The 25,788-nt window shown below is 41.7% G+C and overlaps 1 protein-coding gene across 5 annotated transcripts; it reads right to left on the bottom strand.

Annotated features, from left to right (window-relative positions):
* Positions 1-1,198: 1,198 nt before the first annotated feature.
* On the bottom strand, positions 1,199-24,206 carry E2F8 (E2F transcription factor 8). Of its 5 annotated transcripts, none has more exons than XM_048487025.1 (14): positions 23,602-24,206; positions 22,146-22,288; positions 20,456-20,716; positions 19,705-19,861; positions 15,790-16,095; positions 15,361-15,522; positions 14,915-15,052; positions 14,424-14,636; positions 13,365-13,443; positions 12,337-12,841; positions 7,962-8,162; positions 5,315-5,447; positions 3,838-4,241; positions 1,199-1,955 (listed from the first exon to the last, which is right to left on the bottom strand). In XM_048487025.1, the coding sequence occupies exons 2-14, from the start codon at positions 22,161-22,163 to the stop codon at positions 1,770-1,772; spliced, it is 2,763 nt and encodes a 920-aa protein (XP_048342982.1). In that variant the 5' UTR covers positions 22,164-22,288; positions 23,602-24,206; the 3' UTR covers positions 1,199-1,769. The 5 variants fall into 5 exon arrangements, with proteins under 5 accessions (XP_048342982.1, XP_048342983.1, XP_048342981.1 ...); XM_048487026.1 differs by having other exon boundaries at positions 22,227-22,288; XM_048487024.1 differs by having other exon boundaries at positions 23,891-24,206.
* Positions 24,207-25,788: the final 1,582 nt, after the last annotated feature.

Here is a 25,788-nt window from a genome sequence, read left to right as displayed (position 1 = left end):
TCAGACCCACCAGAAAAATACATGAAATGGTATGGTCAGCAAAAGACAAGAGAGACCCCTTATTTCTGCAGGAGTCTATCGCATACTATGCAGCTGTGGACAAGTATATATAGGAACTACAAAATGCAGCATTCTGACAAGAATTGAAGAACATGAAAGATACTGTCAACTAATCCAACCTGAGAAATCAGCATTACATGAACAAGCTCTAAACCAGTGGTTCTCAACCTGGGGATCGGGACCCCTTTGAGGGTTGAACGACCCTTTCACAGGGGTCGCCTAAGACCATCAGAAAACAGTCTTTTCATATTTTATATATACCAATTTTATGGTTGGGGGTTACCACAACGTGAGGAACTGTATTAAAGGGTTGCAGCATTAGGAAGGTTGAGAACCACTGTACTAGAGTGACCTTGAGAACTGGGATGTATTTCTGATAAAATCTCTTGGAAACATCCTGTCTTGATTGACCTGTTCATCAGATTCATTTTACATATGTTAGCACTTTGGGTAAGTAATCCGTTTTACATCCAGGGCAAGATAGAACCAGATCTTCTTGAGTAATATCAAGGAAGCAACAACTTAGCAAAGAAAAATGCATATAAATGCCACCAAAAACGGTATAATGTGGTAGGTATCCTTCCCTTAAAATCAGCCAAGAGGCAGATCAACAGAGTAAACATCATGGTGGTTGAATGTAATGAAGATATAATGAACCAGCTAATAACAGAGCTGACTTAATATTGGCTGTAATTCAAACTGGCAGGTGAGAAGATATTCATACACAGCACAGCCCCCCCTCCAAATAACGCTTCATAGCATAACATACCAGAAGATGATTCCAAAATTAAATAAACAGTGAGATGTCAATTCCTGTCTAAAAACATAACACCCCCCCCCAAACCCCTACACAAACATACCTCATTTTTTATTCTGGTATACCCACACAGCATGTTTAAATAACTAGTGGGGGGGGGGGGAATGAGAGCCCACACTGTGGTGTGCCCTTCCCATAGTGCCACCTATGTCTGAATGGAGTCAAATCTCATTTTGTCCAGGGCCAAATCACTAAGTTGATTCCTGTATTTATTCTTGTATGGATTTGAACACATTTAAGGTGATACACTGCTGTGTGAACAATTACTGATATCCAAATTAAGGATGGAACAGTTGGTAGAAAGATACTGACAACAAGGTCTTGCATTACTGCCCATGTGGTAAATTTATTGTGCTATATTTCTACAAAAGCTCTTGCCAGCATTTTGTTTCAATCAAATGTGTGGAAAAATAGAAAATTCCAAATACAACTTGAAAAAACAGATTAATATTTGAAATAAATTGTATTTACATAGACGTGATTAAAATTTTAAATTTTATGATATTAATAAAAACTCAAGAAGTAAATGTTATTTTACCTTTACAGTTTTGAAAATATAATACATCCTTGCTGTTTGCAATTCACCATTTATGCATCTAGTACATTTCTGTGCAAATGAATAAGAGCTTTATTCTACAGAACTGTGAAATCGGATATTTAAAGTGAGTTGTCTTTTAATGCTTTTTAATGTAAGCTTTTTACAGTCCTTGTTTTGTAAGAGCTCAAGTCTATTGACTAGAACTACAAGTAAAGAGCTATTTTAGCATGATGAAGCAATCTGTGAATTTCAAAAACATTTCCATGGTACACACTGATCTAGCTTATAATACCAGAAATGCCAAGAGTTACAATTACATGCGTTCACAAGAGAGCAACAGTATTCTCTCCCAAGTCAAAATTCATCTTCTGTTGATGCATCAAATTCTCTTTGCAGCTCTGATGACGTTCCATGGGAACTTCCAACCACATTTGGCTCAGGAGCAGATGAACAAGAACAAGCTATGGCTGGTTGGCTTGGTGGGAGGAAGACTGTTTCATTGACTTCCTTAGAAACACTACATGTAATAGAAACTGTGGTCTGCAGAAGAAAGGAAACCATGTTACTTGTGAGTGTTCATGTTAAAATATCTTGTGAAACAGCAGGCAGAAAATTGCAGGTCTTCTTTTGGAATACTATTCAGGACAGTCTATATTGTAGCTAGGCAAAGAGGAAAAGTACTAACCAAGACCAACACAGCCTAGTTTCCTTGACCAGGTTTATTATGAAGGGGAAAACAATCGAAAGAGCTACAGAGAATATTGTGGGCAAGTCTCATGGATGACAGGTGAGATACTCCTGAAGGATCCCCCCCCCCCCACAAGTATTTTACCAAATGACCAATCTTTTTGCCCCTGAACCCGACCTGTGAAAATGAAGTAGATTCTTGCCTGCAAGTGCTCTTACATTAAAAGCACATTAATCTTCAAGATGCCACATATCTCAGATATTTGTGTCTTAAGATAAAATCTCCCTCTCTACACACTAAAAAAAACACTGATAATTCCTGAAGGATTTGCTCCTTGATACATTAATTTTAGATTTAGGCCTATGAATTCTAAACATCAGCGTGCATTTCTTTTTTTAAAAGTTAATTAAAACATTCAGTTTTGATTACAGAATCATTAAAATTCCTGTCTTTTTGCAAATTTAATTCTAACCCACAAAGCTGAACCCAAAGCGCAGTTGTTTTCTGTTGCCCCAGAAGGTCGGACCAGAAGCAATGGATTGAAATTAGAGTTTTCTGGAAACATTAGGAGGAACTTCCTGACAGTTGCAGCAGTTCCTCAGCGAGACAGGCTTGTTCAGGAAGCGATAGGCTCTCTTTCACAGGTTTTTAAGCAGAGGCAAGAGGGTCAAGTGACAGCATTCACTGGCTTGATATGAATTTTTAGATAGACTGTGAGAGGGAGGGCAGGAAGGGATGAGCCAGTGTTCAGCTCTTATAGTCCTTTCTTACAGGACCAGGGTAAAACCAACTGCCACTTTGGGGTCAGGAAGGAATTTTCCTCCGTGACAAACTGGCCTAGGAATTCTGGAGGTTTTCTACCTTCCTCTGGGGCATTGAGCAGGGGTCGCTGGGGGAGTGAGGTAGCTGTGAGTTTCCTGCATTGCCTAGGGGACCTGACTAGATGGCGCCCTTTACAGCTCTATGTTTTTATCATACAGGCTCTAATCACCATGCTCTAGAGCCCCCAAAGCCCCTGCTTTATATTCATAGATAATCAAATGCTTTCTTAGGGTACAGGAAGTTAGTGAGAGAAAGATGTTCATGAATAAATCCAGCAATTTTTAAAGATCATCCACAGAATCAAACAAAGGATGTACTGCTGCTCTAAATGAAAGTATTAAAACTCATTTATACAGTGAACAGCTGGTGTTCAAATATGTTTATTGCATTACACTGAATTATGTTTCTTTTTGCTTTCTGTATCTATTTGAGAATTCTACCCACAATTGGTTTTTCTGAAGATCCTGACGCTGTAGTCAGTTGCAATGAGAAATTATCAGGTCAAGATCATAGGCCAAGATTTGTGCTGTTCCTTAATATAAGTGTCAGCAATGCACATAGCTTTATCTGGCCTACACAACTATCAATTCCAGAACTGTAAGCAAGCTACCAGAACAGCACGGGCTAGAAAATAAGCCCTTGTAGGTCAGACATAGTCAGTGTGTTGCTAGTATCTCAGGAAGTTTTCCTAGCCCTTTTCCTGGCATGCTAATTTTATGTTTTATGTGGGACAGGCATTCAAACATTAGATTGTATACCTGCAGTCTACAACAGTCCAGTCAAGCAATCAACCATGCAAGGTTGCCAAGTGCACAAAGCAGCTCTAAGACCCAACAAGAAACACTGATACCATATCAAATGCAATACCTACAACATCCAAGTCAAAAGACCTTTTCTAAAGAGCCCTCTTACCTGTGGAAATGGAACTTTTAGAACTTGTTTTCCACTTAGCTCATGGTTGCGCTCCAGTAAAGCATTTTGTAATGTTTTTCCTTGCTTCAAACCTACGCTACTAGGAACAGAACCAACACATTCAGCTCCTTGATGAATCAGGGTAGACTGGCAGACATCTGCAAGTCCTGGATGGGCAGACATCTGCATAGTAGCTGGCATCAGTCCCAAATGCTGTAGTGTAAAGTTCAGAACAGAAGAACTTGGGGTCTGAATAGGATTAGCCTGGATGACTGAAGGAAGAACGGTGTTGTTTACCACAGGGATGGTAGGTACAGAAGATGGTGGCAACAATAAGTTCAAAGGAGTTATATGAAAAACAGGGAAATTAATTGCTGTACATTCAGATGTCACTGGAATGCCACCTATGACAAAGAACACAGAGAACAAACCATTAAAAAGCACAACATTTTAATACTATCAGGAAGACTCCAATGTCCAGTTTGCCTAGACACAAAGAATTTCTTGTAGTGCAGGTAAAGAACAGCTGTTTGGGCATACTAAGCTTTAGAAGAGACATTTGCTTGCATAACAGGGTTAATGTTGACCACCCTAGCTTCTCAAAGTATTGGACTCTGAGAATCAATGGGCTATGTTCAATTCAGATCTGCAAAGAGTGCTGAAGATTTTGTTAGAGACATTAAGAGAGTAGGGAAGTGTACTGTTAAATACAGAAGGGACTGAGGCTTTTGCTAGTGCTGGGTGGAAGCTGATGAACTCCATCCTCCTGGGCTCACTTTTTGCCAGACTGACCTACAGTGGATCAAGGGTCCCTGTTTTAAGACAGTGGCACCTCTACTACCTCAGCCAACGCTGGGATGCCAAGCAACAGTACCAAGATAGAGAAACTTGTTTTGGGCAGCCTACAAGGAAAAATAATTTTGTCTCGACTTTTCTCCCTCCAAAGCAACTTGCATAATGTCCTCTCGCACTGTTCCTGAAAGAATTAAGTCTACACACAAAAGATTGCCATGTTGCCCGGCCTTTTGCAATGCCAAGAGTCTGCTCAAGCTAATTTTCCCACACTAAAAAGGAAAGGCTTCCCACTACTTCGGGGAACACACTGATGCTGCAACAATTTTGGGGAAGCCAACAGTGCAACAGCTGAGTGAAGGTGTAACAAGGAAGATTAGAGTGCCCAGCACAAATAAATAAATAACTTGGCAAGCCTTAGTGGTGAAAAAGCACTACACCTTTATTTCGCTACAGAAGCGATGAGGCCAGAACTATTTATGAGCTCCCAGGAAGAAGCACAGACAAACCAGTAATAGATAATCCGTTACTACAGGAGGCAAGATGGAAAGATGCTGAAATGAGCTCTGGAATACACCAGGGGCAGCTTATTGTTTATTTATTATATTCATAAGCTGCCTTTCTCCAAAAATAGGACTCAAGGTAGCTTTAACATAGACATTAAACATAATCAAAGAATACACACCAGCGGTAAGGGAATTGTGGGACTTTGGTTCTGCTAAACTCATCTTGGCTTTCCCCTTGTTAGAAACAGTGGTTTCATTACCACTTTGAGTACAATTAGTAAGGGGTATAAGGTAACTTGAAGGAAACCAAGCCTGAAAAAAAGGATAAACATGTTATTTATAAGCATTTCTGACAAGTTATATAGATTCCCTGTTAAGGTAGCTCAGTCATTGTCCTGATTCTTTCCAAATCCATGACACTGTATTATTTTAGCAGCCCCTTTTGGTCATGCAAAACCCTTCTCTTCTCCAACTACTGTGCAGTTGGTCAGTGCAATCCTATGTAGCTGTGCTGCCAGAAGGCAGGGTGTGGCCAGGTCTGACCCAGCAGGGTCAAACAAGCAGCAAGCACAAGCATAGTCAGGTCACAGTCCAATGGGTTAAGGCAGGCAAAGCATAGTCAGGTCACAGTGGAAAGGCACAGCACAGGAGATCAGCAGGAAACACACTTGTTGCACCCAGACCGAAGCTCACAGCAAGGCTTATATAAAGAACCTTGTTCAAGGGGCTGGGATTCTGCAAGGAGTTAATCCTCATCAGATACAAAGACTTCTAATCTCCCATATCTTGCTGCCAAACGTGAACTCCTTCCTTGCTTCTGTGGTAGCAGCCTCTGCTTCTACCTCATCTTCACTGCTGGCTCATCACTGGGTTCCCTAAAAGGATCTGAAGGCTCCTCCACCTGTATGTCATCAGGCAGGGAAGGACTGGGCATTGGCTCTGCTGCCTGGTCTTCCTCAGGAGCAGCCAACTCTGGCTGCATTGTGTCCTCAGGTTCTGCCTCAGAGTCCTCTGTGTCCTGGTAAGTATCCAGGGGCTGGCTCGTGATAGCAGCATTCATTGAAATTAAAGGGTTTAGAGTGGAATAACTGGACAGGAGTACACTGCAAATGCTTTAACCTATTACTGTTCTCGCAGAGAGTATGGCCACACAGAAATTAGTATAACTCAGGACTGGATCTTCTATTAATGGAAAGGTTACAAATAGTTTATAAGCCATTTGTGTTTTTGTTGTTCACTGACATCTTTCATGCAAAACAACCTCTAAATTGTTGGTGGCAGTATCCTCCTATACTAAAATCGTACCATGTTTCTTATTGTCTTTTTATCCCTTTTCTACAGCCAGTTAATTACAAAGTTTGCCTGTACAGAGAAGCAAAGATGGAACAGTGTCAGACATGGGAGTAGGAGAAACAAATACAATGTCATTTTGTACTGTGGTAGCTTCTAAGTAGAAGAATTGCAACATGGATAGCTTTGCTAAGGTAATGTGTAAGAGTTGGATGTCTCACATCATGTGTTGTAACTTCCGCTCACTGATCCTGTATTATTTGGTGGGCTGAACAATCACACAAAAAGCAACCAGCCTACCAGCAATGAAGAGTAGGAAAAACTACCACGGATGTTAAAAAGGGTTCTTATCTTTCCCGCCCAGACTTGCACTAAATGTGACTTTAATCCCCCAGAAGAATGCCAGTGTATAAAAACATTTCCATTTATTATTTAGGTAGTGTCCACTTTTATTTAGGGGCTAATCGGTTAGTCTATCTTGAAGACCACTGAATTAGAATTGTGGATCTACTGCAGTAGCAGAGGTAGGTTAGAACACTTAGAAATGTTTCACAGCCATGTTATAAAAATCACAATAATTCAGAGGAAAAAAATACTGGTCCCATCTATACATACCACTTATGAACAAGTTGTTTCTGAGGCAATGTACCACAATGAAACACAAAACATCACTTAAAAAACAACAACATAAAAATCTGACAATACATGATCTGAAACCACCTGCAAAATCCATCCTAAACCAGCAAAGAGCAAAAAAGGAAAAAAGAATGTATAATCAGCTCATCAATATTACAAGTCAAATGATTACAGAGAATAACCCAAAACTTAAGTAAAAAATGACTTGGCCTAAATCTAGAGAAACTGGGTTCCAGGTAAGATGCAATGGGGAGGAAACGTCCACAGCTATCACAGTCACTGAGAAGGCCCTGTCCCTTGAGGCTGCAAGCTTGCCCTCTAGGGGTCAGGAAACTTGAAACAGAGCCTCTTCCAAAGCTGAAGACTAGGCTTCGGTGACAGCAAGTAGCCTGGATACCCTGGTTCCAAGGTACTTAAGATAATAAAAAAGCACCTCTGCTTAGACTGCAGCAAGGTAGATATAAAGGCAATAATTTAACATATCAGATGTCACAAATTTAATTTAGGCTTTAGAAAAAATACATTTCAGCTAAATAAACTTTCTCTTTTAGAAATAAAAAGCTAAAGTGAAATCTGAACTTAATGGCAACGTAACATCTCTTAAAGCTGGACTTTTGTCATTGTAGAAAGTAAGGCTGTACTGGTGGAGATGGTTTTCTTCAGCAAATGACTCTCTTGCATCAAGCTAAGGTACCTTGCACTGAAGGGGAGCATCTCTGATGCTGTTACAGAGACACAGACCTAACCCAAAGTTATTGAGGCTGAAGTAACCACTTAGCTCCTAAATAAAAGTGTGTCCTAGCTAAATAATAAATGGAAAGTTATGATCTACTGGCATTTTCTGGGTGAGTAAAGTCACTTTGAGTCAAATTCACCCACCCTGAAAGGAAGTGCTTATACCTTGTATACAGGTGGGTCTTCTGCTGGGAAGGCACCATCATCTCCCAAAAGATTTCTCTGTTTCCGCTGCTTGGATTCATGTTCCCTGCTTCGATTCTTGAGTTTAAATTGATTTTGTTCTTCTGCTGACAAAGTTAAGACTTCCTGGTCCAAATGTAATGCTGTGCAAGACTGGGTTTTTGAATTCTTAACGGATTCTCCCTGGTGAGGGAGGAAGCATTTATTTAGGCAATTTGTATGTCAGTTCCTCAAAGATCTGCTTAAGGTGGCTCACAATAAAATACAAGATGTTGAAAAATCCAAATTAAAACAGAAACAATAAAGTTACCTCAACAAAATTACCTCCACCAGCAATACCACCACCTCAACGTTCAGACAATAGAAAGTAGAGTCACTAAAACCTCCACTGCAGACAAAAAAAAATAAAAAATAAAAAGAACACTAGAATAGTAATAAATACCAAGAAACAGTCAGGATACAGGCCAGTAAACCTGTCTTCCAAACAGGTCAGATTTTCAGTTTTACATAGTGTACTAGTAGCATCTCAACTCATGCTCACTGCACATGCAGGCAATACCACTGGAAATGGTTTGCACTGTTAGTGTCTTTTAAAGGGAATTAGAGCATCAGCACCAAATTAATAAGTGCTTCAGAGTGCCAACCTAAGCAGGCCAACTCAAAATCCTCATCATATCTCTTCTGTGGGGCTTATTCCCAGGAAAGAGCTCTTAGAAACTATCATTGTATGCTACAAGCTTTCCCCCTTCTCTTTGAACATTCTTGATAGTCATTTAAATTAAATGATTTTTTTAAACAGTAACACTGCTGAACCTGTTTTTAAGCTAACATTCATGTTTATCTTTCCACTTTCCAAACCTTTATTTTCTATCAGCAAAATGCTTGTATGCTAGTATCCCATATGAAACTGATGGCAGAGTAAGACAAGGAGACATCCAGTTCTCAAAATTCTATTGTCATACTAAACCAAGTATCTGCAAAGGCAAATGACTTATCTTATCCCAGAGAGGCTAAATGGAAACATCTTGCCCTGGCTCCAGGAGAAATAATGTCCTGTAATAGTGACATGTGTTGCTTGGGGCCAATGAGATTCTTACCAAATTGAGTCTTATGGCAGTCTTAAAGATGAACAGATGTACTGTGGCATAAGCTTTCAGAGGCTGAAGCCCACTTCACGAAAACTTATGACACAATACATCTGTTAGTCTTAAAGGTGCCACAAGACTCTTGTTTGCTTTTCTTTAGAGTAACTGATTAGCACTGCCCATCCGCACACCCCATCTCTTCCATCTCTATCTCTTCCATCTATATAGAACACATCATAAGGAAAGTTTGATTAGATTTAGAAAAAGGTAAGAGTCAAAATTGGGGGAAGGAGCATTAACAATTTGAGATATGCCAATGATACTACATTACTGGCAGAAAACAGCAAAGACTTGAAACGGCTACTGATGAAGTTAAAGCAGAAAGGGCCAAAGCAGGACTACAGTTGAACAAGAAAAAAGTAACAACTACTAGAGAATGATTCAGCTTTTGAGTGGTCAATGAGGAAACCGAAATTGTTGAAGACTTCCTATTTTTTGGCTCCACCATCAACCAAAAAGGTGGTTTCAACCAAGAAATCAGGAGACTGAAACTGAAAAGAGCAGCCTTGAAGGAGCCAGAGAAGATTCTTAAGTGTAAGGATGTGTCACTGGCAACCAAGATCAAGTTAATTCATGCCGTATTATTCCTTATTACTATGCAAGTGTGAAAGTTGGAAAATGAAGAAAGCTTACAGGAAAAAAAGTACCGTATATGTTCGCATGTAAGCCGAATTTTTCAGCCTTTTTTTAGGCTGAAAAATGCCCCCTTGACTTATACATGGGTCTCACACACACACCCCGTGCGGAGCCACAGCGCTTACTTATGCGTCACGAAACCTCTTCCCCCTCACTAACTCACGCTTTCTTTTTTGCAGCATTGCCCTTTTAAGAAAACCATACAACAGGCTGCCCCGAGCAGCAGCTTCCCCTGCAAGAAAGAAAGCCGGCAGCTTTCCTGAAACCACGCCTTAAACTTAGAGCCTGCAAAAAAGAAAGCGTGAGTTAGAAAGGGGGATGAGGCATTCTCTGCTTCGCTTTCTCCTGCCTTTAGCCGCTTTCCCTCTCCCCAGACCCGTGCGTGCCAGCCTCGCCCCTCCAAAAAAAGCCTCCCAAAGGCTTCTGGGACGCTCTTTTCCTCCAGCTGTGGCTCCTTTGCCAGCTCAGCACTCTGCCTCCTGATGGATCCCCCAGCTTATACACGAGTCAATAAAATGTCCCAGTTTTTTGAGGTAAAATTGGGTGCCTCGGCTTATATGCGGGTGGGCTTATACGGTAGATTCCTTTTAAACATGGTGCTGGAGGAGTTTTATTGACACTGTGGGCCATCAAAACAAATAAAAACAAATGAGTGGGTTCTAGATCAAATCAACCCTGAAGTGACCCTGGAAGCTAAAGTGACTAAATTGAGAGCCCCATCAAAAGGGGGGAGGCACAAAAGGGTTTGTGGAAGTGAAACGCCCTCATGCTGGTGTGCTTGCCCTCCCTGGGGCACATACACTGGCGGAGAGGTGAAACCACTGGCATGCCTTCCCTGGCACTGGGATGTGGCATGAGATGCTGAACCAGTGTCCTAGCTGCCAGTGCAGCAGCGGTAGTTCAGAGCATGGGCAGAGGAGAAGCCGACAATAGTTGGCTTTTTCCCGGCCATTTGCTGGGTTACACCGGCAGTGGGAAATCCACGACCTTACTTAAGTCTATTCAGCCCCATAAAGGCTTCTTGGCGGCAGGAAGGTAGTTTGGTTTTGCAAGACTTCCTGCACCGCCAGGAAACCTCTCTGGGAGCAGCAGAGCAGCATGGTCGCAGTGCCCCGGCTGCCCGCCTTACCACTTGGATGGGGATGTGAAGCTGTCGCATTTTGGTCACATAATGAGAAGACCACAGTTACTAGAAAAGACAACAATACTAGGAAATGTTGAAGGCAACAAGAAAAAAAAAGACCCAACGTGAGATGGACTGACTCTATAAAGGAAGCCATGGCCCTCAGCTTGCAAGATCTGAGCAAGACTATTAATGATGGGATGCTTGAGTGGACACTAATTCACCATGAGTCAGAAGTGTCTTGATGGCACTTAACGCATGCACGCACACACAGAAGTCATTCCAGTGTTGGGGGTTTTTTGCCATCAAATGACATCTGACTTGTGGTGACCCTGGTGGGATTTTCAAGGCAAGAAATGTCTAGAGTGTTTGTCACTACCTTGGCATTTCTTGGAGGTCTTCCATCCAAATACTTGCCAGGGCAGATCCTGATTAACTTCTGAGATCTAATGAGATCAGGCTAGCCTGCAGAGATCCAGATCAGGGCAAAGTCATTCTTCACCAGCTTCGAATTCTTCTCCCCCTACAGCCAGCAAAACTATGTAAATGCAGCAAGCTTTTTCACAATATATCATACCCTGAATCTGCACACTACCAAACCTTTCCCCAAATTATTGTCGAAGGCTTTCATGGGTTGGATTCAACTGGTTGTTGTGGGTTTTCTGGGCTGTGTGGCCGAGGTCTGGTAGACCTTGTTCCTATCATTTCGCCTGCATCTGTGGCTGGCATCTTCAGAGAGAAGTCTGTTTAAGTACAAATCATGAAACGAAGAGCAGAAAGAATCAGGGAGGGAGGGAGGATGTGCTTGAACAGAGCACAAAGTAAACAAGAGTTAAGAGTTTATCAGAGCACATACTTGATAAAATGCATATTTGCTGGGCTCTGACAAGTTGCTTCCTAGTTTTCAAAGTGTTTGACTGAAGGCAGTGAAATGAGTGGCTGGTTTGGAGTGCTGATGCTGTCTGCAAAAATTTGTCCTTCCATAACGTGTCTGTGCTCACTTCAGCTGAGGAACATGATCCATCTATGAATTCCTTGGTGCACACTGATAAACTTCCATCTGAATGACTAGGGAGCCCTGCAGAGGGACTTCAGGTTTGGGAATGGGTTTCTTTTAAAAAAAATTAAAAGGAACAATAATTGGAAGCAAACAACCCCAGAGAACAGATATGCAGAAATGCAATAGCCTTTCTTGAGGAAAGGTAACCGCCTTCCTCTGCATGGGGAGGAGCAAAATACTCCAAATTGCACTGGATACCAAGACAGGGAGGAACTACTTTCATTAGAGGCCAACTGAAACAGCGAGTCACAGTCAGCAGCCTCTTCTGTGGCTGGATGCTTTGCCTTCAACTGAATTCTGTCATGACACACAATTTGGGACGTAGTGGCCTACTGAGATCTCATGCATTTCATTTGCCTGTTCTTCATCATTTGAAACTTTAATGTGACTTACCAGTAACATATCTTGAAGCTTTTGCTCCTCATGTTTACATTTTTTAACTGGACAGTACTCATGTACTAATTTACACTTTTTAAGAAATTTCTTGGAGGCACAGTCATTTTTTGAACCTTCTTGCTTCTTGGCAGCCCCAATGCTCTCCTCTTTCGCATGAGCCTCACTCTCTCCTGAATTGATGCCATCACCTTCAGTAAACATTTTAACAGGTGCTGCTTTTGACCCAGTTTCTGCAGGGTGCTTCATTCCAATTACATTAGGACAGGCAACAGGTTGTACTATGAAACTTGGATGGTATGCTGATGCTATTTGCATTTGGGAAGGATGCACATACACTGTACAGGATGCGTTGGAATGGTTATGAGGTAGTGTTGGTGGAGATGCTGAGCTGTGGATAAGAGGCAGGACCTCTACATGAGAAGGCAAACAAGATTTAGGTTGCAAAGCCAGAGTGCGTGCCAAGGGAGAGGACGCCAACTCCAACGTTGTCTTGTTCGGTTCCCTAAGAAACAAATTATGTTAAAATATTTCAATCCAAAATTGCTTTGGCTTTGCTTATTCAGAAAGCGTTGCACAGCACTTCTCTTACACCTGGGATCTAGCAATTTGCCTACAGAAATCACTGGTGGATATGGATTTTCTGGAGGAAAAGGGAGTGCTTATGTCATTCTCCTCACTGCAGCCCCTGACCACGTGGCTATTCACCCATAAGGGTCATGCAACCCCAGAAATTATCTTTCCCAGATAGCAAAAGGGACTGCTGGGGAGATGGTAATGTAGCAAAAATCTTTGTTCCTCCTGTGGAAGGCTTACTAGCTCCTAACCATTATTTCAAGTTCAATTGTTCAAAGTCAGCCATGGAGCAGTCTTAGCCATTGCGGCAATATCAACTGTAATCATGATCTGAACTGTTATCAGTTTCTGGCATAAATCGCTAGCTAAGATCTGTCCAATTTCAGTAACTGGTTTAACATGCATTCACAAGGTAATCAAGGTTTCATCCTATACATCTTTAACAAATATACCTTGATTGCTCATCTAATTGCTGTCTGCAAATTGCTGCAAGTTGAGCCATCTTGTTTGGAAAGCTTGATGGGATGTTACCTTCAGAAGATAAATAAAGAGATTTTAATGGAATCATATAATTTGCACAGTTTGAGCAGTTCATGGCTACTGAATCCCCTTTTCTGAGTTTATTGCTCTTCTGGTAGGGCCTCTGTCACACACTACACAGCCCAGACTCCTGGCCCAATGAGGGAGATCTACATACAGATGATATAAACATATGCAGTTATCTTAATCCAGTGGCCCATCTAGCCTAACTTGCAGCAGTTCTCCAAAGACTGAGGTAGAGGTCTTTTCCATCCTTGCTACCTGAGATCTGGAGACTGGGTATGCCATGCTTCACCTCTAAATCTACTGGATAGAAACTGAAAGATTCAAAATGCCAAAAAATTTACATGTATTGGGACAAACATGGGATGACTGAAATGCAATTGTAAATCTTTCTTCCTGCACAGAGGTCAGTTGACTGTGAAACCCAACATGGGCACATGTAAAAAGTGCCTGTTTTTCACGCATCAGGAACCTGACAGTTGGTTGTTTAAGAGTTCCCATTTAGTTTTTTACACATGCACATGAGTATTGATACAGGAGCTGAAAAGAATCTTAAGTAGAACTGGGAACTTGGCCATGATAGTATCTACACTATTGCATGATGGCCTTTCCAGACTTCTAGTGCTTAGTATACGTGTATGGATTGGCTATACCTTTGAATCACTCTAACCTTAGTAAGTCTATTCAGAAAAACATGGTTGATTGCAGACTTGAGCTATTAAACATGCATATGCTTCACACACAATGGACAGCGTAACAGAATGCCCATTCAATATTTTCAAATACTCCCTCTAAGCATGTCCCAGAGCTGCACCAGTGCTGTGCAGAACTGAGCCGGATGTGAGAGCTTCCCCCGCCACTGGGAACCCCTCATCTGTGCTGCACTGATACAGTGGCAGCGCACCCCTGTGGCTCACATGGAATATTGGTCTGCAGGATAATACAGAATGTATGTTTCAAGTACGTACTTGTGCTTTTCTTGATGGGACTGCTTGGAGCAGAACGAATTTTCCTATGATCACTCTGTATACTCTTTGTCAATTTTATTAAGGAGGGATGCCGTGTGAAGCCTTGTTTAGACTTTGTGGGGAAAAGGTTCTTGGAACAATGTTCTTTGGAAGACTTCTGTTCCACAGGATGAGCTGGAACAATTGTAGTGGGTGAAAGTACGGATGGCGCATCTATAAATGAATTAAATAAATAATTATTTGTGGCAAATGTTGTAAGCCGCAAGGGGAAGGGCAGATTAGAAACTTAATAAAATAAACCAATGAAATTTTGCATAATTTAGAATCCTGCTTTTATTTAAGCTGTTAATAAATTTAAACAGCTGTGTCAAATTGGTTACCTGTGATTAAAAGAAAGAATTGCCCTTCTCTGAGAGTTTCCTTTTGGTTAGTGGGAAGTTTATAGCTAAAACCAACTCTAACACAGACTGCAGAAATAAGAATACACCTACCTTGAACATCTGAAAAAACACTGGGTCCTGTCCATTCAAATGCTGGCTTGCGGCCCTTCTCCTCTTTAATGTGAACCTTTTTGATTAAATCAAGACTGCCGAGAACATTAGCAATATCATAGAGTCTCCGGATTTTAGCTGAAACAAATTTAAGAGGCTAAAGAAAATGCAACTCGGCTATTTCAAAGTTAAACAGAGTTCAAAATTGCAAAATTTAGACAAATTATGCTTCCTGGGGAAAGAGGAACTGATATGAGCATATTTCATGTTCTGGATTAATAGTCCCCCAGTACAGTTAAAATGCAATGTGTTCGTTTGGTAAAGTGTGAATTACTTAGGTTTTAAGGATTATAAAAAGAAATGAGCAGTGTATTTTCTGAAGGCAGAACTCAAACCAAACCCCGTGTAGGACACAAACATAGGAACGGTGCTTTTCTCTTACTTACTTTTAAACTTGCTTTTATCTAAATTCTCAACATTGTCTTCACCAATTAAAATTTTAGCAGCAACTTCAAGACTCACAACTTGAGGGGTTGATACAAGGAACAACATCACAAATTTCTGACTCATCACTCTTAATGACTTATCTTTACGACTGTTTACTGAAGCTGCACAAAGACAAGAGATAAAAACAAGTCTTCATCTTGAAGACAACTTATGCCTTAACAAGCAGGCTCCTATCTTGTTTAGGGTGCGGCCCAAATGCTGCGGTTATGCTGCCGCCATTCATTGCAATGAGGCTCGTGTTAAGACTGCGTTAGGTAGATTTCATCCATTTTCTTTAATGCATTTGCAATGCAAAAATAAATAAATAAATCAAGTTCTATGTGATATGAAAGTTTTTGCCTAAGAATTCTGGAAATTCAACAAATTACCTCCTCGAAACTCCATCCCAGGAAGTTCAACAAAGCTTATATCCATATGGTTGCTTGGAATGTCATGCTTCACCATCAACTCAGTCCTCTGATTGTTTTCCTCAGGCTCTTCTATGCCCTCCATTTTTTTAATCAACTGCATTTGCTGCATGTATTTGTTCTCCTCAGCCACTTTTTTCAAAACCTGCAGCGTTCTTTTCAGATTATGACACCCATGCCAAGCATACCGGTTTTTGGCAACCCGGTTCACCATATGAAGACTTTCTAGAACATTCATTATGTCATATATGCGTCTGCGTTCAACATCTAGGAAAAAAAATAAGGTGTCTTAGATTATATAAAATGTTGCAGCAATTAAAAATACATTTTAAGTCTTAATAGTAGAATCATAGAGTTGGAAGAGACCATAAGGGTCATCAATGCAGGAAAACACACAATCAAAGCACTCCCAACATATGTTCATCTAGCCTCTGTTTAAAAACCTCCAAAAAGGACTCCACAATTCTCCAAAGCAGTGAATTCCACTGTTGGAAAGCCCTGACAGTCAGGAAGTTCTTCCTAATGTTTAGGTGGAATCTCTTTTCCTGCACCTTGAATCCATTACTCCGTGTCCTAGTCTGAGGTAGCAGAAAACAAGCTTGCTCCCTCTTTGACATGAAATCCCTTCAAATATTTAAACATGGCTATCATGTCACCCATAACCTATGCTTCTCCAAACTAAACAGCCCCAGCTCCCTAAGCCTCCCTTCATAGGGCATGGACTCCAGACCTTTCCCCATTTTTGTTGCCCTCCTCTGGACCTGTTCCAGCTTGTCAATATCCTTCTTGAATTGCAGTGCCCAGAACTGTACACAATATTCCAGGTGAGGTCTAACCAATGCAGAATAGAGAGGTACAATTACACCCCTTGATCTTGACACTATTCTTCAATTGATACAACCCAAAATCGCACTGGCTTTCTTGGCCGCCCCATCACACTGCTGACTTAGTTTTTTGGTCTACTAAGACTCCCAGATCCCTTTCGCATGTAGTCTTGTCAAGCCAAGTGAAGAACTAAAGTAAAGAATTACTTCATCCAATAATAAATGCTGATTACTTAATAGACCAAATTTTGACATGACATTTCTATAAGGAATTTATACGTACATCATTTATACATCAGCATACAACATTTTTATTTAATATAAAATCAGGAACAACCCATGCAGTCACTACTTCAGCAAAAACAAAGAGTTGACATTTAAATTATAAAGTTCATTCAATAATTTAGATGATTTGAAAGATCCATGTAAGATATATTTTTAAAGGGAAATGTGGCTTTATATGTTGGAGAAACTTTATTTTCCCAACACGCATGAAACACATTTTTATGATTTTTTAGTTTCAGAAGTTAATGACATTTGCTGAAGGAGAGATTAAAATAGCAATGGAGTCATTAATCCAGATTTAGATAAAACATTTACTCCTGGTAAAATAATACATTCTCTTCCTGAGTCTTTTCAAATAAACATGTATAATTTTTAAAATAAGTGATGGATGGAGATTTTTCCATCAGACAAGAACAAATTAGGCATTTTATTCAGTTCTCCATAGGAAATAATTTTCATGCTTTCCCAAAATTTTATGCCAAAATTTTTAAGATTGTATTTTAAGCCCTGGCAGATCACTTCATGTCTGAAATTTCCAGTCACATGCCTGTTGTAACAGAAGTCGGGGGGGGGGGGGGGGGGGGAAGAGGGCAGGGCCCTTTCCAGATCTATTTTGGTTTTTGAGGGAAGACTGGAATCAGGCCCGACTAGGGGTGCAAACTCCAGGTTGGGAAATTCCTGAAGATTTTGTGGTGTAGTCTGAAGAGGGTGACATTTGTGGGGGGAGCTCTTCAGCAAGATATGGTGTAATATTGCCCATTCTCCACAGTTGCCATTTTCTTCAGAGGAGCTGATCACTTTAGTCTGGAGATCAGTTGTAATTCAGGGACATCTCCATGTCTCACCTGGAAGCTGGCAACCTTAAGCCTTGCAGTAGTCTCTGGGTGACTTGATACCACCCAGTTTGCATGATTCGTCTAGACCAGGGGTCGGGAACCTGCGGCTCGCGAGCCGCAAACGGCTCTTTAGAGCCTGTGGTGCGGCTCCACGCCCCTTCCTGGGCAGCGTGGGATTCCGCCCCCTTCCCCCGCGCAGAGACTGCCGCCGTGCCGCCGTCCCGACCGGGGGGGGGGAGAGAAGAAAGCGGCCTCCGCGCCGCCGCCGCTGCCCCCCCCAGAAGAAAGCGGTCTCCGCGCCGCCGCCGCCCCCCCCAGAGAAGAAAGCGGCCTCCGCACCGCCGCCCCCCCCGGAGAGAAGAAAGCGGCTCCGCGCCACCGCCCCCCAAAAGCGGCCTCGTTAAGGCCGCTTCGAGAGAGAGAAGAAAGCGGCCTCTGCGCCGCCACCGCCCCCCCCCAGGGGGGAAGAGAAAAAAGCGGCCTGCGCGCCACCCCCCCCCAGGCGGGAAGAGAAGAAAGTGGCCTCCGCGCCACCGCCGCCCCCCCCCCCAAAGAGAAAAAAGCCAGCACCAAGCGTTTGCACAAAAATCCCCGAAACAGTCCAGAATCCCCCAGCTCAGCCCTGGAGTTGGCAACGCAGGGGATTTTTTGACAGGTCGAAGAAGGGAGGGGGAAGGAGCCGCAACAGCTGTCCGGGCCGGTGAAAGTGAAACCCGCCCTAAGCAGCAAACAGAGTCAAACAACAGCCTCCGCCGCCTCCCCACCCCCAGATAAAAAAGTCTGCCCCCCTGCAGAGGCGGGGGGATAGAAGAAAGCGGCCGCTGCGCCGCCGCCCCCCCAGAGAAGAAAGCGGCCGCTGCGCCTCCGTCCGCCCCCCCACAGAGGCAGGGGGGGGGAGAGAAGAAAGCGGAATCCCCCCCCCCCCCAGGGTGCGGCTCCATGAATTTTCTTTTCCGGGGAAAATGGGCCCAAATGGCTCTTTGAGTCTAAAAGGTTCCCGACCCCTGGTCTAGACCTTGATTCGTCTAGCAGCCACCCATATAAAAGAAAGTGTTGTGTAGCAGTTAGGCTCACAGTAAAGTCTGGGAGGCCCAGATTCAAATTCCCATCTTGTTACAATATGATATAGTTATTATTATACTAAGCCCATTATATGTTTATCCCCTGATATCCCTGAAAACATTGGGATGGATCCAGTGTAAGGACAATGCAGGGATCCCTGACACACACAACTTTCTCCTCTCCCAAGCAGCCATTTCCTAAAATTTTGATACTGATCTTACAGGCACCATATGAAAAAGTAGGTCTGCACCAGAAGAAGTAAACTCTATCAATATTATTATCTTCTTAGATCCTGGGATGCAACAGAGAAATTATGTATTGGGGGAAGGGGTCCAGAATGCCATTTTACAGTCTACAGAATAGCTGACACTCTGACATCTAAGCCACACGGCAGAGCCAGGTGATATTCTAAGGTGGCCCATTTAGTTCCAGAAGACCCATTTTGACCCTGCTTAATGTTTGAAGTGCAGCACAACTAGTTTATCAGATTGCTACCATTCCAGAAAACAGGTCAGGTTAACATACTGCCAGAAATACAAAGAGCAGGTAAGCTTTGTAGCTTGTCTCAGGGTTTTTTTTAAAAAATTCCTGCAAGTTCACTACTACTCAGTCTGAGCTTCTCATTGACAGGAAAGGACCCCATCATATAAGATGAACAGGATGAGATGCATTTTGAACACTCTAAAGCACTGTGTATACATAATGTGACTCATCTGTTTTGTACATGTCCATAACCATGGATAGTTTAAACAAGACTTGCTGATCTAATACAATATATTTTATTCAAAAGCCTCTTGCTGAACATTTTATAGTACACATCAGGTCATGTTTGTAATAGTGATACACCACAAGCCCATTCTTAAACTTACTAAGCTCTTCTGCAACTTCATCAAGGCAAATTTCACTGTTTTTAGAAGAGTTGGGGTAATGAGGATAGTGAGCTAAAAATTTGTGACACAGCAATCCTAAGCTTTTCTCTTTACGGCTTGGTTGGGATTTTTCATATTCATCTCCTGATAAATGGTCCTGCATATAGAAAAGAAAATAATAATTAGTAATGTCTTATATACGAATATTAAGATTTGACAGATTTAGTGCTAGCATCTGTGATGAATGACAAATACCAACTGCCTTTCCAGTGACAGCTGGTAAGCCTCAAAGTAATGGAACTACCCTTCAGGGTCCTCTATGTAAAAGCTATAAACCCTAAAAATAACCAACACTCCAGATTTAAAGTTTATACCAGAGATGGAAATTAAGCAACATCACTTGCCTAGCTACTTTTCAAGTACCGTTTCCCCGAAAATAAGCCCTACCCCAAAAATAAGCCCTAGCATGATTTTTTGGGATTTTTGGAGGATGCTTGAAATATGAGCCCTACTCCAAAAATAAGCCCTAGGTACAGATTCCCTGGTGCAGCTGATCTGGTCATGGGGGGGCGGGGGGGGGCACAAAATCGGGGGGGGACACATTCCCTGAAAATAAGCCCTAATGCATCTTTTGAGGCAAAAATTAATATAAGACCCTGTCTTATTTTCGGGGAAACACGGTATACACTTAAGAAGCACAGTTGACAAGGACATTTACAGCAAAACAACAAAGAAATAGAGATATTTTTGCCTCAAGGGTTTCATTTCTGCTGTGCAATAATTTCTTTTCCTGTTCACGATTTCTAATCTCAGGACTAGCTGCACTGATCAGCATTTTAAGGTTAGCTGTTGGTGTCCATGGATCTGCAGCCGAGATTTCATTAGGCTTTGGTGGTGTCATCAGATGGCAAGCAGCAGCAGGCTGGATCTCTGCCAAGAACAAATTGGAGGTAGCTCTCTGTTTCAGAGGAGTTTTCACTGTGCTTTCATGCGGTTCAAAAGACTGGTTTTCCTGAGCCAAAAACAAAAACAGTAAGACTCAAAATCAGGCATAACAACCATGATGAAGCAGAGCTGTTGCTATTATCCTTACACTATCAATATATTTAAGGCGACACAGTGCCTTTTGCCAAAATACACATGCAGCCTTCCCCCCCCCCCCCATTTTATTGGCATCAGTTGGTATCACTGAATATCTCTCTACTTCTATTTTGTGTCTCTCTCTTTGCACTTTTTCTTTGGTAATTCTGAAGGGTAACATTTCCTCTAGGCCATTTACCAGGCACCATATTGTATTGGACTCTGTGTTTACGATTTGATCATCTTCATTTCAAGAGGAACAATAGACCATACATATAGCTCCAAAAACGGCTTCCCTGTGCACAATTATTTTTTCGTAAAGTGAAGGGAAATGTATCTGAATTCTAACATCAGAGCACCACATGTGGTATAATGGCTTTAATTTTCATCTTCCCCTTCCTGCTGCAGCCCAAACGTTTCCTAAAAATTCCCTCTGGCTCCAAGAGTAGCATTTAGGGGTTGCAGTGGGAGAGGAGATATTCAAACTGTATAAGGAAACCATTCCATCCACCAAACTGTTCCACTGGATCTGCTATATGTTTTACTCCCTTCTGCACCCGATTTTATAATTTGGCAAGTTCAGTTTTTAAAACAAAATTCAAGACTCTATCAAGTAAATATGTGTACTTATTCTAAATAAGTAATACTATATAATCTCTGTCAGTCATTATGGAAGATGTTTAAGAAAAAAGGCAGCACACAAATATGCTAAATAAATGAATAAATAAATAAGAGAAGCCACAATGGGCTCTTAAATCATGCTGAGCTTTGCACAATGGTGGTAATACACATTTACATATTGAATTGCAATGTTTTTGTACATAAATAACAGGATCTTTTTTCCCAACGTGAATGTTCATTTTTTTTGGCTCTTTTTGTGTATTGGGTGAATTTCTACAGGAAAGCTCCCTTCCCACAGTTATTCAACTTGCAGTTACCAATTACCATTGTGATATCTTCTGCAATAATTCCACCTATGCATGATGCTTTTGAGTCAATGCAGTTGTTAGTGGGATTGTTACTGTAGCTAAGTTAATGGAGCTCAATTTCCATTTATTGCAAAACCTTCTCTTCCCTGTAATCTTTGGAAAGATGCTACATGCTACTGCATGGATATATAGGGCAAGAAGTTTGACTGAAAGGAGTTCCTGGTCATCAGCTCGTTTATGTCAAAAGATCAAACTAAAACTTGAGGATTAATCCAGCAGATCTACAACAGAGTAATGATGACACTGGAGCTACGTCAACTATTCTTGGATAGGACAACTGCAGCCTCGTGTGTATATTTCTTTGTCTAAGCAAGGATAATAATGCTGGCATAAAGGAAAACACAAGAGTCTTCACAGCAACATATAATTTACCTTGTCTTCAGTGTTCATTTTGCCACTCTAAACGTCTTTTTAACTCACATGTACTTCAGTTGTGTACTTCAGTTAACTCACATGTACTTCAGCTTCACTTAAATATGCTATGTACTTTTTGGTTGTGTATCATTTCCAGCATTCTGAGAGAGGGGAGAGAAAAATAAAAGTCACCTTGGAGTAGATGAGCTGTTATCAGTGCCTTTACAAGAACAATAGGAAAGAAATGTGATTAAAGTTGGTGGAACGAAGGTGAATTGGAGAGTGCTGGGAATGAGCAACCACAGGCTGTGATCATGTTGTGGCCACTTGAGCATAAAAGGAAGTAAGGGGGTGCACTTGTGAAAGCGGTAAACAGGCCCCAAAGAACAAATTAGAGTTCAAAGAGCTCAAATAATAAAGGGGTGGGTAGAGAAATTACTAGAAATAATATGCAATCACTGTATATCCCAGTTAAAGGAGCATTTGTACCTTTTTAATAAGTTACATTTGTTTACCCTCCTCTCCCAAATGTTAAGCAGCACCAATTGGGGTAATTTACATAGGAGATACCAATAGGTGTACCCTTTCCTTGCACTACCAGTTGTAGCGGCTGAACAAGGAACTGCTAGGCAGCATACACTCTTGGTGTTCTGAGGATCACAGTTGAGGTCAACCTTTCAACAATCCAGTCCAAAGGTTAGCCCTGCCTGAACAAAATAACGTGCATTCAAACCTAGTATCCTATTCAATCGTTAGAATAACATTTAGAGAGCAATCCAGAACTTGTCTACTCAGAATGTTAATTCATATCTATTCAGTGCTGTTTCTTCCCTGGAAAGGATTCTTAAAATGACACTGTACATATTTATAGAGTTCCTGCATTACAAAATAATACAACACTATTCAATTAACCCGTGAAGCTCTGAAACAGAGCACCTACAACACAGTAAGAGCCATTATATGAGAATGGCTTCAGCGCAGTATCTTAGAATTATTTTTAAAAATTACATTTACATTCTGCCTTACTTCCTTAGAATTTAAGAAATATGCAACTAGTTGCCCATCCAGACACTGAACAGACTTAAATGTTCTTCGTTTGTTCAATCATGTGTCTTCAAACGCATCACAGGACCTGCCCATGAAAATATTTTGGGGCAGAAAGAACCCCCCCCCCCCCCCCAGTTAGATCTGGCCAATACACTTTCTGGAATACCTCAGAGATCCATTTTGGTGATATCATTCCCAAACTGCAAAACAGTTGAGTTGACCTTTGAAGAGCCCTGGGGTGCTTCAAAGACAGGCAAGATTACTGTAGCACAAATATTTACACCCCAGAACTCAAATGCAACAAATTGTGCTCTTACATAGGAATTAATATTTACAAGCCATAAGGGCCAGCACTTTGTTGTTTATTATTGTCAACCTTTATTCTTTGTGTCTACTAAGGACACTATACACTAAACTAATAACATACCAGGTAGCAGGCAGGCATCAGGAAACTCCAACCGTAAGTGCTTAAGAAAGCAGCCCTGGGCAGAGTAGCACTCTTCTAAGTCTGTTGAAATCAATGGGCTGAGAGGGGCGTGACTCTGCTTAGGATGGGAGCGCAAGAGCGCCACACGACTACGTTTGTCACTGGGGGAAACTTGGAGCACACCAAACCCCAACGTGGTCTCCCACCCAACCCTAATGGCACCCACAGAAGTCCATGATCCCCACACCTAATTTCCCACTTTACCCCGTAGCCTCTTTCGTTCGCTCACCTCGTTCCCACCCGCCACAAAACGCGCCACCAGCCTAGAGATCCTCCCGCTCTCCTCGGCTGCGCTGCGCGGACCCCGAACCTCAGTAGACTCCGCCCCACCCCCAGCCACGCCAAGTATACGGCTCCGCTGATTGGCTGCTGCAAAGAAGGGGCGGTGGTTTTCCGGGATCCGGTTTAAAAAGTTTGGCGCTAGCAAGCCCGCGAAAGGAAGCCTTCCCACTTCCCAGTCGTCTCTGGTCCGGCTTCTCCCCTTTCTCTACCGGCGTAGGAACTCCCACTACTCAGTTAAGCCCTTGAGTAGAAGCTGCTCGCTCGGTCTAAATCAGCGATTTGAATTTGGCCCGCGGTAGCAGGGGGTGGGCGCAGGAGTTGGGAGTGGTCGGGCTGCAGCCGAGGTGACGGTCCTAGCCAATCAGAGCACAACGGCTTTCCAGTTCTACCCAATCGCTGGCCTTCTCTGTCCTTGGAGGCGCTCTCCGCTGAAATTCGAAGACGTTTGGCGCGCGTGGGGGGGGGGGGGACCCAATGGAGCAGTACTGAGGGTTTGGGCGCCCACGACTGAATAAGCCTTCTTCCCTGTAGTTTTATGTTAGGAAGCAACTCGTTTATCAGGCAGCCCTTACGTTAGTCCTTCTTAGAAACTATGTGGGGTTGCTAAGATCATGGTATATTACACCTGATAAGCTAGCCAAGATTTATAAACGCTCTGACAAATGTTGGAAGTGTGATAAAGAACGTGGCTCCTTTTATCACCAATGGTGGCTATGTGAAAAAGCACAGGTCTTTTGGAATGTGATAAATAAATTATGAAGATCCTAGGAATTAAAATTATCTGTAAACCAGACTGGTATTTGGGATCGTCAACAAAAGACTGGAGAAAAATCAGAGTAAATATCCAATATTTTGCTGCTGCAGCCAGATTAGTTTGGGCTAAGAGTTGGAAACTTAATAAATGCCCAACTTGATTGGCATGGCAAATAAAAGTTATGGAAATAGTGTGTGTGGCAAAAATATGTGATATGATACAACTTGAAGGGACCATGGAATTTCAAAAGGAATGGGAAACTTGGGTTAATTATATACAGACTGTATTGATATAGTTTTTTCATTATATTAATTTTAAAAATCAATATATAGTAGTATAGACAATTGGAAGTAATCTGTCCGGAAGTATATTGGAACCTTGAGTATGGATATTGCTGGGTCTCCTTATCTTATTTTTCTTTTTTAATAGATTATCAAGATGTTATAACTTTATGTTTTCCTATAAATTTATTCTTATTGTATTTCATGATTTTCTCAATAAATTTTTTTTAAAGTTATTGTAGTGGTTGACATCTTATGGCTTAGATGCAGTTATGTCATAAAGCAGTCATATCTACCATCCCTAAACATGTTTTCTCATAAGTTAGTGACACTAGAGTCAACGAGATTTTACTCCATAGTAAAACTGCTTAGAATTGCTGTCTAAATAATGTGCTGTAAATACCATAGCAAATTCTGAAGTATACATGCAGTTCTTGGATCATTTGTTTCTGAAGTAGCCTCACTAATCCAAGTGAGAATTTTCCAGAAATGAGTGACTTGAAGACTATGGGTTGTCTTGGGGATTACAGTTCAGCAAAATGACTTTATAAACACATTTATTATTTTAATGGAACCTGTTTCCAAGAAAGTAAACCTAGGACTGCAGCTTCTGTTTCTGTTGCTATAAACCTGAAGAAACTTGTATAGGTAGAGCTATGTAAAAATATTTGCCCAAACACTTCCTAAACATATTCATGAATTGTAGTTACCCACATGTGGGAAATTCTGCCTAGGAAAACCTGTTTGTCTTGAAAAAGTTGAACTGGCTAGTAAGGTAGGAGCTGGTAGGATGTATATTTTTCTTTTTAA

The sequence above is a fragment of the Sphaerodactylus townsendi genome, linkage group LG02 (genome assembly GCF_021028975.2).
Source record: "Sphaerodactylus townsendi isolate TG3544 linkage group LG02, MPM_Stown_v2.3, whole genome shotgun sequence".
Classification (NCBI taxonomy): Eukaryota; Metazoa; Chordata; class Lepidosauria; order Squamata; family Sphaerodactylidae; genus Sphaerodactylus; species Sphaerodactylus townsendi.
Note: the sequence above shows the minus strand (reverse complement) of the source record. Positions and strands in the feature narration are given on the sequence as shown.